The sequence below is a fragment of the Pyrus communis genome, chromosome 17 (assembly GCF_041283825.1).
Source record: "Pyrus communis isolate YQ-2024b chromosome 17, ASM4128382v1, whole genome shotgun sequence".
Classification (NCBI taxonomy): domain Eukaryota; kingdom Viridiplantae; phylum Streptophyta; class Magnoliopsida; order Rosales; family Rosaceae; genus Pyrus; species Pyrus communis.
In genome coordinates, this window is record NC_142581.1 from 8,120,034 (window position 1) to 8,131,939 (window position 11,906).

General features: G+C 36.5%; 1 protein-coding gene across 4 annotated transcripts; it reads left to right on the forward strand.

Moving 5' to 3' along the window:
- Nucleotides 1–3,103: 3,103 nt before the first annotated feature.
- LOC137708858 (GBF-interacting protein 1-like) lies at nt 3,104–11,695 on the forward strand. 4 transcript variants are annotated; one of them, XM_068448013.2, is made up of 10 exons: nt 3,104–3,621; nt 5,048–5,091; nt 5,300–5,405; nt 5,680–6,144; nt 6,231–6,434; nt 7,221–7,614; nt 8,280–8,580; nt 8,875–9,033; nt 9,834–10,325; nt 10,816–11,695. In XM_068448013.2, the coding sequence occupies exons 1-10, from the start codon at nt 3,459–3,461 to the stop codon at nt 11,107–11,109; spliced, it is 2,622 nt and encodes an 873-aa protein (XP_068304114.2). In that variant the 5' UTR covers nt 3,104–3,458; the 3' UTR covers nt 11,110–11,695. The 4 variants fall into 4 exon arrangements, with proteins under 4 accessions (XP_068304114.2, XP_068304116.2, XP_088545780.1 ...); XM_068448015.2 differs by having other exon boundaries at nt 3,145–3,621; nt 6,255–6,434; XM_088689654.1 differs by having other exon boundaries at nt 3,145–3,621; nt 6,255–6,434; nt 7,224–7,614.
- Nucleotides 11,696–11,906: the final 211 nt, after the last annotated feature.

The window sequence follows — 11,906 nt, forward strand, 5'->3', positions numbered from 1 at the left end:
GATGTTTTAAATTTGACATCTTTTTTGAGATGATATTATACTTTCACCCAATTTTCTTTATTTGTCTTATTTTAAAACAAAATTATTATCTTAATTTTTGTCTCAACCCACAAATCACAATTGATACTTGTATACAAGAATAATTTAAAATAATATTATTGGATCATATTATGTTGTGGTAAGTGGCACAATGAAGAATAAATTTAAATCAATTTGATTATTATTTATTGAGTTCCATGGGTTTACTAAAATGTAAGTGCGAGAGTCATTTAACCTTTAGGGGGTGTATTCAATTGAGATTTTAAGGGATTTTAATTCTTTTAATGAATCCAAGGGTATTAAATCTGGATTTTAAGTGATTCTCTGGAATTCAATGTGTATTCAATCAGAATTTTAAGATAGTTTATTAAAATCCTTAGAAATCCGGATATATTCAATTAGAATTTTAAAGAAGTTTATAACATTCCAGGTGTATTCAATTAGAATTAGAATTTAAAGAATTTGAAAAAGTCGAGGAATTAGAAGGATTTTGTAGTGTATTTTAAGCATCCACAAATCTCACATCTTCCCATGAAATTTCAAGGGAATTGAATTAAAATTTTACATGTAATATCTACAAATCAGTTAACATAAAAATCCATAAATTTATAAATCCATCAAAATCTCTCAATTTCCCAATTGAATACAGCCTCCTTAAACTTTCTCGTATAAAATAGGAAAAATGTTATCTCCCGTTAAAATTAGTACTCAAAGAGGTGTAAGTTTTAATTATTGCATGGCTAATTAACCATTTGTCCTTTTTTTTATTTTTTTATTTTTACAAACGATATTATCTACACTAAGCGGGAGGGGTAGGCTTAGCCTCATAATAAACTAGCAATAATATGGTTCAAAATCGCCTTCGGCGAGAATTGAACCTAAGACCTCTTACTTATAAATGAAGAAAAATATCATTAGACCGTAGTACTAAGTGATAATTAACAATTGGTCTTAAAACAAACATGAAAGAGGAATACATGTCAAACACACTACAGAAGTCAACTGGTCAATCAAACATTTATCGAATTAGAACTTGTTTGAAAGTGTCTTTAAAATGACTGGAAGCAGTTTTGATAAGAGTGTTTTTGAAAGCAATCCTTAGTAAAATGCAAGTGAATCCTATAAAAGCACTTAAAATGATTTTGGAACCCCCTGATAACACTTTCACCAAAAGCACTTTCAGTCATTTTAAAAGCACTTTGAAACAAGCCTTTAATCATATAGTTTAAAAAGTAAATCACAAAAATTATGTCATTATTGCATATAATTTAGGACTTTATTAGGTAGTAATGGCCATGATTTAGAAACATCAACTTTGCTAATAGTAATAGGACATAGATTAACATAGTGGGCGTATATTCTTGACCACCCAAACCCTATTAATCCCATCTCATTCCATTGTTTACATACGCACGCACCATGGGAATGGTACCTTTTTAACTACTCAAGTATATTCGGATATTACATTATCTTCAACTGGTCTTAGGATAAGCCAATTAATTAACCTTTTTAAGCTAATTCTCATACGCTCATCGTATATTTTTTTCATATAAAATAATATTATATTTTGCAATTTTATTCAAAGCCCAATTTTACTAATATATGACTTGTTTGGACGTGCTTTTAAAATGACTGAAAGCGTTTTTAGAGAAAATATTTTCGATTTCCAAAAGCACTTTAAATGTTTTTCCGATAACTTGCATTTAAACTAAGGATTGGTTCCAAAAACATTTTCACAAAAAGCGCTTTCAGTTATTTTAAAAACACATCCAAACGAGCTCATAGTTCCTATTGTTTTATTTAAATTTTCACTTTCGTTCACGAAGTTTATTTATTTTTGTTCATATTGGTAGTTCGATCCATAAATTAAAGAAACCATTGCAATAATAAGGAGAAGGAGGAGAAATCGAAACTATTACAGTAATTTAAGAGAGTGAGGAGTTTTGAACTTGAGACCCATAGATAAAAATCCAACATCTAATTCACTAGGATATTATACCACATGCAAAATTGTTACAGTATAACGAATTTTCTCTTATTTTCTTCATGACTAGACGTAGTAGGTTTTGACGATGACCCTGAAGTGATAGTGATACTTTTCATTTAGGTTTATGAGTTGTTTACGACGGTAGTTATATGTGTTTTTATGGACTTGAAACTGAGATCATATGTAATTTTAGTGATGTGAGCTTTTTTAGTTGTTTGAGCAGTTTTTATCCCCTTTCATTTTGCATGTTTGGGCTTGTTAGTGTTTGAGTTGTACTATTTGAATTTTTTTCAATGTAGTTATTGCGATTAAAAAAAGAAATTATTTCAACGTAATTTAGAATATCACTTTATTAAGAAAAAATTTATATGGTGATATGTATTAGATTTGATTGTCAAGGTATGGTTGAGCTAGGGATCACACGCATTGAAAAGTGCACACTGCATTCATAGAAAGGATTGCACTTGGTCCATAAAATTAACCCTAAGCAAAAACAACACACCCCATTTAGGGTGTATTTTTGTTCACTACTCTCAAGTAACTGTAACGCGCACCAATTTGTTTATTACTATCAGATGAGTTTAGATTTAATCAAATCTCAAAATTTAAACTCATCTAATGGTGATAAATAGAGTGGTGAACATCACTATCACTTAACGGTGGTTAGCACAAATATTTCCCCCATTTGGGAAATGGAATCAAACACATAATAATAATAATAATAAGAAATTGGTACATAATATGCGGTCCAATCATCCAATGGTGTTTTTATAGGTGAGTAAAAGATCTTATATTCAAATCTCGTAACGGCGATTCGAAATCAATTTATTCTCTAGCTTCTTTTTTATACTACTATGTATTTACACTAAATGATAGAAAAATAAATTGGTTCGATTATCGCTAAAAGCGAATTTAAACCACACTATTACAAGTCTATTGTGAAGCTAAGCCCATATCTCTCTCAATATAAATAATATCTTTTGTTAAAAAAAAATATAATTAGATGGAACTAGTAAATAACATTCCACTTGCTTTTGGTGTAAATATATAGTGTGTATTATTATTATTTTTTATTTCGTAATGAAATAATTAAAATTAAGGAAAATGCAAGTAAACCAAAAAGCCCTACACTCCAAACAGACTTGCACTTAGCTCCCTCCTCCCTCTCCCCCTCTCCCTCAACTCTCTCCCCCTTTCTTTCTTCTTCTTCTCTTATTTGTGGCAGATCAATTCGAACAGCCACAAAAGCTTATATTTTTCTCCCTTCGAGAATTTTTTGTTTATTTTAGTCCATGTTTCATATAGCGGCCATCTAAAAGCCCCAATCTTCCCAACCCAGCAGTTCCCTTTCCTCCATCTGAAGTCTCTGTTCTCACATTCTCACATACACTCCCAAGTCTTCTGGGTCCTTTCGCTTTGTGGGTTCGCAACCATGAGTGGCGGCGGGCTTAGGGTTTCAATCCCCAACAGTGTGAGGAAGACGATCCAGGACATCAAGGAGATCACCGGCAAACACAGTGAGGAGGAAATCTACGCAATGCTCAAAGAATGCAACATGGATCCTAACGAGACCGCCCAGAAGCTTCTCCTTCAGGGTAACCCATAATTGCTTTTTTCCGCTTTTGCTTCTCCTCTGCTCGTTTTTCTAATTTGGGATTGTCTTGTTTTTGCTTTTGGTGATTTGGTGTGTTAAAGTTTTGATTTTTTTTCTTCTGGGTCGTGTTGGTTTGGTGATTTGATTTTTTGTTTGGTTGATTTGATTTTTTGTTTTGGTTGTGTGGGAAGTGGGAAAACAGTTGTGTTTTTTATTTGCTGTAATGGGTTTTCACTGTTTGTGGTCTGCTTTTATAAGGGCTTGGTTGGATTCTGAAATCATTAGGGATTGAGCTGGTTCTACGTTGGTTCTTTGCAATCATGGTCAGGCAGTTCAGAGTGATTACGGCAACAGTGAGATGCATTTGGGTAAAATTAGGGACTTTATTTGACATTAAACTTTGTTTATATTTGGTGACCAGAAGTAAACTACAAGCCTACAGCTTTCATTGAAGCTGAACACATGTTCTCCGTTTAGGTGAAAAGAAAAGTAAGTTTAGGATTCATTGTCGTTTTGGTTCAAACTTTTTGAAAGCTACATTCATGTTGAAATTAGTTGCATTGCGGCCAGTGAAGTCATCTGCTTTGTCATTTCCTAAATTTACTCTCCCTTTGGATGAAAAGAAATAGGAGGATTTTTTAAGACTACTCAGGGGTTTGGGTGAAGGATCCCTAGAACAGAGTCGGATTTGGCTTCAGTGGGGTCATTTGTAACCGTAGAGTTTAGGGCTTTCTTTTTCTCTTTTATATACTACTATACTAGATTGGAAGGCCATTGTAGATTAGCTGGTTTCGTCTAGTCTTGCCTTAGAGTTGTGAGTGTTCTAAATGAGGTAATGTAGGTTTATGATGAATGTGTGGGGTGAACTTATTGCTCACACTTTTGTATTAATTATATTTCACAAAAATTATCCAAAAAAGATTCTCAGTAGTATTTTCTTTTGCAGACGGAGGGAACTAATAACAACGTTATAGATCCATGTAGAAAGAAATAGCTTGGCTTTGTTGTGATGATGGATGGAACTGATATCGATAATATGTGTTGTTGGCTTGTTGGGTTTGCTGTCTTCTGGTTTTTGTTGACCTGCAGTGTCTTTCTATCTATATGGATTCCCATATTTTCCTTTCTCTCATATATTTCTTTCGTGTGTGTAAAGACACTCACACACAGATTAAGCGAAGGTTCTACTTGTCATCTTTGCATACTATTGCAAATATTATTCCCTTAGGTTCTGGTATTCATGGTTGCATGTTGTTGTGCACTTTCTATGTAGTAGCTTCTAAGAAACGAAGGTGATAATATGTTTAATGGTATCTGTGTCTATCTCTTCTGCGCGAAAGGCTATTGTATTTTTATGTTTTTGTTGTTCCTTCTCCTTCTGTTTATTTTTTCTTAACTGAAATTAAATTTTATGTATTGGTATGCAGATCCATTCCATGAGGTTAAAAGGAAACGCGACAAGAGAAAAGAGGTACGAAGTTCTAATCACAAGTTGAGTTTTTTCATCAGCTAAATCAGTTAATTTGGGAAAGTGGTAGTTAAGGTCGTGAATTTTTAGCATGTTCTATTATCAAGCCTTTTTTTAACAAAATTTATAAGGTGGTTTCGATACTAGTATGCGGAGTTAGTTTTTGGTACTTTTTATTTTGAATAACAATTAGTTGTCTTCTATCATTCAGAATCTGAACAACAAAGAGTCTGCAGAATCCCGGTGGAGACCTGGAGGGCAGGGACGGGGGGGTAGGGGTGGCCGGGTGAATTTTGCACCTCGTCATATGCCACATGGTAGGTGATGCTCAAGTTAGATCCTGTGTCAGGATCATATTTCTTGTACGGTCTTTTTTACCCTTGCAAAGCATCTCGGTTCAATTATATGAAATTTCTGTGTGTTTGTTGATTAAGATAATGTTTATCTCTACCTCTTCTCCAATATAATTATATAAGTGCACTTAATAGATTTCAAAATTTTTACTTACATGCTCCTCAACTGTTCTAAGAGTTTGACTTTTATTGTGCCACCAATGTCCAAGCTAACTGTCTTCTGCATAATTCTTGTCAGATGCTGGTGGTGGCAGAAATGCTGGTCCTGCAACGGAAAATGGACCCAGTCAGGGTGCCGAAGGTGGTTCTCTCTCTTTCCCACCCTCTCATGAGACAAAAAATAAAGAGAGAAGTGTGCATGGGCCTACCAATGTGGCTTCTGGAAGTCCTAGTGTTGTGCATCCCCCCCATTTGTCTGCTGGAAGTGGTCCTGAAATAAGTTTGTCACGGGTTGGGGATAATTTGGGTAGTTCATTCCCCCCAGTGGATGCAAAAGAAAGCGCCAGCATTAAATTTGGCACTGAGGACTTGCAGGAGCAGCCCGCACCAAGCTCCAGTAACAACTCAGTGTTGGCAAACCCAGCATCTACACTGGCAGCTTGTTTCTCAACTTCAGATCCTGTACTCGTGCCATCTAATGATTCACGGCTCCCAGGTTCTGTGGGCACAATTAAACGTGAAGTAGGGAGCCATCATCCTCCAGGTGAGTCAAATGTAACTGTTGTGATTATTAGTTTCAGAGACACCCTCCGCCTTTAGTACTGAGTTGTTAATTATAAACCGAATTAGCATTTTTGGATGACAATATAACAGCTTCAGAGGTTGGTAGCTCTCCTGCACAAGGTAAAGTGGCAAGCAAGACTCACGGAGTTGGGAAAAGTCAGGTTTCTGATCTTTCACGCTCTTCATCTACATCAACTCATGGTGGTTCGGGTAGTCGACCATCATCTAACTACAGTAGCCGGTCACAACAATTGATTGGCACTCAAAAAGGTATGATATTGGTTTCATTTGTTTGCGTGCGAGTGTGTATATAGTATAAAATCCTATATGCTTCTTGCCATAATGATTGTGTTGTGTCCTTGAAATTGTCGAGAGGTCATATGAGTCTCTTTCAAACATTAGGGGTATTATTAAAAGTTAGACTTCACCTCCAAACTTCCTCCCTAAAAAGAAGAAAATATGGTGACCTGTCTTTTGCTTTTGTTATTTTATTGACGTTATTTTGCATTATACTAATACACTGAGCTTAGTATTGAAGTTGTTCTTATCTGTTTGAAGCATTTAAAACATTGACAATTGTCCTCGAACTGTTTGTCCTTACGTGTGTGTTAATGTGGCTTCTGATTCTGACATGGCTGAATCTGCCTAACTAAGGTAATTCATGGTCAGAATGGTTGACTTACATTCTTCTGAAAGATAGCCATGGTTTACTGCTTGACAAAATGGAGTTTTGTCTCTGTGTTTGGTCCCTACTGCTTAATTCACTTTTAGATTTTTCATTTCTCCTTTGCAAAGAAAGAAATAAGAGTCAGTTCAGTCTTTAGTAAATTTGGAGATAATCAGTATCATGATACAGGGTGAATTTCTAACTACTAGAAAAGTGAAATCAATCATAACAGGAATCTGCGTGGAGGACATAATTCCTAAGTTGGTTACTTGGTACACAAGTTTTCTCAAGAAAAATTACGCTTGACGATTTGATGTGTTCTACCATGCATAATAATTTATGATAGCTTTTGACTTGCACTGTTTTTGTAATGTTTTGTTTCTCTTCAGCAGTTGGTACCAACAAAGAGTGGAAACCAAAACCAATCAATTCTGCTGTTGTCCAAGGTCTGGGAACTGCTCCCGCATCTGAGCTTTCTGCCGATTCCATAGAGGCCCCTTCCCAGTCACAGCTGGTCTCCAGAGTCCTTGATTCAGAAGAAGCAACTTCAAAACTGCAGAGAAAACTAGAGGAATTACACCTTCCTCAGCGCAAAGTAGTTATTCTTCCAAATCACATCCATGTTCCAGAATCTGAAAGAACCAAGTTGAGTTTTGGAAGTTTTGGTGCTATGTTTGGAATAAGTACTGGCTATGTGAGTGCTCCTGAGAGTGATAGGAGCTCAACACCACGATCTGAGACTTCTCAGGTTGTTGAAGAATCTGTGGAGGAACAATCCTCAAGGTTTGTCCTTTGTAGTGATCATTATTTATTTTACTTTGGCATGATTTTTATGTTTACTGCAATTTCATTTGCAAGGAACTTTCTGGATAAAGAAGATTGATCATTGCCCCAGATATTTGGAGCATGTTCATTTATCAATCCGCTTTTAATTGGCTTGTGTTTGAACTTTGACCTATCTTGAGATAAACTGTTGATCAATTCGATTCCAACTAAAGCTTTTTCACGATAATGGTAAAGCATCAAACCTCATCCTGGTAGGAAATCTTGAGTTCAAATCTCTGCAATTGCGACATCCCAATTTTACATTTTGGACTTTAGTATGTGAAAGAGTCCTATATTAGAGGGGGGAATATTAGAATATAAAATAATTGTTGATCCAAATTCTAAGGGCTTAAGCTTTTGGGGTTAGTGGTAAACCAACAAACTTCATCAGATCCTAATTCATCCAATAAGGTTCATTCGCAAGCAATCCCTTTCCCCATTTCCATCATTTTGTTTTAGCCTGTGCTTGGATTTAGCCATTATAGTGTACATCAGTAAACAAACATGTTTCTGATCCCTGCATTTCCATCTTTAGTGTGGTATATTCTTTGTATTATTATCTTGTACTAAATGTGTGCTGATGTTAATTCATTACTGTTTGCTTTCCTTTCTTCTTGGAGCAGCAATCAAAATACTTCGGCAACTGCTGATGAAGGTGATTATCCCGATCATCCGCAATCACCTCCTCTAGTATCCGAAAATATATCATCCGGTGAGGGTGATGTATCATCCAGTGTAGCCCCAGGACACAATGAATCTAAGCATGACACTGCATTGCCATCTGGGGGCCATCAGTTCTCGGTGGCTCATACTTCTCCGAACTACAGTTTTGGGTTTATGCCCCCAATTTTAGGGAGTCAGCTTGCACCATTTGAAAACTCTGAGTCTCAAGCACGTGATGTTTCTCGCCTTCCAAGCTTTGTAGTGAGTTCTCAAACCTAAGCTTCCTATACTATTGGTTATAGCCATATTGTAACTGCTTATATTTTGTGCATTACTTTAATTTCTTATGTCTAGAACCCAATTCTACTAATCCTTGATCTCAGTTAGTTGGAGTGCGAGATTAAATGTCCAGTGACTTTTAAAGTTCACATGTTGATTGATGTGAAACGTTTTCTGCCTTATCTGGTGTGAAATATGATTTGACATTCCTTGCAAATAGAATTTTCTTTGATTTTGCAATCAATTGATAGTGGCTTTAATTGTGTTTGTCAATAGGTACAACCACCCTTTGACCCAGCAAGTTATTATGCCCAATATTACCGCTCAGGTGCTGATAGTGATGGCCGCCTTTCTCCATTTCCTTCTCCTGGGGTTTCCACCAAGTACAATGCGAATGTTGCAGTATTGCCTCAAAGTTCTCAGTCTCCCCAAGAGGTTTGCACAAATAGCACCTTCATTTTTTAAAAGTTAAGAGAGTTGTGGGTTTGTAACGTAATCGCATTATCTGAGGTCTCCTCGGTGCCATGTCTCTATAGCTTTAATCGATATAGATTAGTTCTTAATTGACTTAGTTGCAATTTCCAAAATTTGAGCACCGAGTTGTCTTGATTGATTAATATGTGTTCACTACTAGATGTAATTCTTATTGAGAAGATTATAAAGAAGCCTATCCAAGCATAAGAGATTTCATCTTAATATACATGGTCATATTGAAAGTGAGCCTTAAATTATATTTTTTATAACATCATAATTCTTTCCAAAGGAAATCACAGATAATAACACCTTACTAATTTATTAATTTTTAAAATTATGTTGTTCTGATACCGCTACTTGCGTACTAGGCATAGCAACTTTTCCATATTACCAAGTATCAACCAAAGATGCTAGCATGAATGGAACAAAGGCATCGCATACTCAAGCACCAAAATATCTGATGTTGACATTAATAGTCCATTCAACTCTGGTTTTTTCTCATGAAAAACTACCGTGGGTTTAAAATATACTGGTGAACGACATTGCAAAAATGTGTATATGTCAAGGTTTGCTCTTCATTGGGCATGCAGGATTGGTACTAAATTTTCCTCTTTTGATAGTAGCTCATTTTCTTGGATAGGATGAAGTAGGGTTATTTATGCATGTATGTACTTTCTGTGATGTGTGGATGGACAGAGGTGACATGTGTTGGTTTTTAAGATGCTTCCTGTATTCTGATGATATTTAATGCCTACTTTCAGGGCGGGGTTCTATCTGCGGCTGGCCCAACACCATTGGTGACACAGGCTCCTGGAATTGTTCAGAGCTCGATATCTGTAACTCAGCAGCCAGTTCCTGTCTTTCGACCACCAGCTGGGATGCACATATCTCATTATCCTCCTAACTATTTTCCCTACAGTCACTACTTTTCCCCATTCTATGTTCCACCTCCACCCATCCACCAATTTTTGGGCAATGGTGCATTTCCTCAGCAACCTCAAGCTGGTGGTGTGTATCCAGCTCCTCCAGCAGCAGCAGCCACAGGAGTCAAATACTCACTGCCGCAATACAAAACAGGGACCAATACGGGGAACTCTGCTCATATGGGAATGGCAAGTGGTTATGGGCCATATGGCTCTTCCCCAGCTGGTTATAATCCGAGTGCTCCCACAACGGTAGGAAACTCTACTTCTAATGAGGATCATGCCTCATCTCAGTTCAAGGAAAGTAATGTATACATCACGGGACAGCAGGTTGGTGTTTATCTTTTCCATTGTTTGATATTTCAATATTCTAGCAGTAAAAGATTAGAGCTTGATCTTTCTTTATTCATTTGCTAACTCGGTGAATTTAATTTTTACGGAAAGGAACGGTAAGGTGTTTACAAAGCATGTCTCTAAAATACTTATTTTTGTCTATAATTTTGTATATATTTGTTTTCATTAATTTTAACATGACAACTTTATTGAATACTTGCTTTTCCCTTTGGTGAATAGATTTCTTTGAGTTTGATATAGGTAAACGAGATTTGCTTCGATTTGTTTTACTTTGTAAAGGTTGTGTGTTGTTTATTTTACCCAGTCTTGTGAATTTGTAAGGGCTCATCATTGCTAAGTGGTACTACTATTTTTTTAGTATTGTAGAGCGTTGGCTTTTCATCTTTTGTGTTCATCAAGTCCTGCCATTTTCCCCCTCCATACCATAATTACCATTACATGATATTTGCAAATTGTTTTTCTACAGAGTGAAGGATCTTCTGTGTGGGTTGCAGCACCTGGCCGAGACATATCCAGCTTAACAAGTTCGTTTTACAACCTTCCCCCTCAGGGTCAGCACATGACTTTCACCCCAACGCAGGCTGGGCATGGAACCTTTGCTGGTCTCTACCACCCTGCGCAAGCAGTAACAGCAGCAGCAGTTCATCCGCTTCTCCAACAGCCCCAGACCATGGCTGGGGCTGTTGACATGGTGGGACCTGGGGGCAATGTTTATCAACAGCCTCAACATGCACAAATGAACTGGCCGAATAACTACTGAAACATTTTGTAAACTTCGAAAGAAGAATATCTTGGAAATTATCCAACTCCAACTAGTTTGGGTGGAGAGAGGCATCAAGAGGATACGAAGTTGGCTTAGATTGAGTGTAAATCTGTGAAAGGAGGCTTGGAAACAAAAAAAAAAAAAAAAGGAATTCGCCGATAGTATCTTCAGATTGTTTTGAGGACATAAAAGGTGCGGTCCACCTGTAACTGAGATTGACCATTTTAGTTAGTTAAGGTAGGCATGGCAGGTCGTCGTTTTCTTGTGCTGCTTTATGGTGTTTACCATTTTTTCTGTTTCATAGTTTCGAGTCCTATCTGGTCTGTTCCCTTTAGTTCGTTTTACTTTATTTTTTGGAGTTCTTGAACTGAGAATTTACAGTTGCGTGGTGAGAATCTCTTCCATTCTTTACTCTTTTATATTTGAGGTCTTATAGGTTAAGGAAGGTAAGATTATAGGCTGCCGAAGAATTTTTAGCATTCCACTCTGCTGTCTTACCTGTAAAGTGAATTTTGATAGCAAGAAACATCTGTATTCAACTGTTGTATTTGTTATAACAGAAGCAAACATGTCATTTCTATTAGCCGGCTCGGGTACTGATGGTGCTTCTCATAGTTTGCACGGTTGCAAGTTGAATATTTTGTGTGTTCGCAGAAACAAATACGTAGTTGAATTCAGATAATGTTAGTGCAGAATATTCACTTTCTGATGCATGCTGTATGCATATTTTGTAATTTTTTACATGCTGAATTGACTGTCTGGATGCGTTTCTGCACATCAAAGAGCTTGTTGAT

Bases quoted from the DNA above. Each gene is read 5' to 3' on its own strand.
- LOC137708858 (XM_068448013.2), top strand. From the start codon at position 3,459: ATGAGTGGCGGCGGGCTTAGGGTTTCAATCCCCAACAGTGTGAGGAAG. The intron at 6,435-7,220 runs GTATGATATTGG...GTTTCTCTTCAG, and splicing joins ATTGATTGGCACTCAAAAAG to CAGTTGGTACCAACAAAGAG. The intron at 8,581-8,874 runs GTGAGTTCTCAA...GTTTGTCAATAG, and splicing joins CTCGCCTTCCAAGCTTTGTA to GTACAACCACCCTTTGACCC.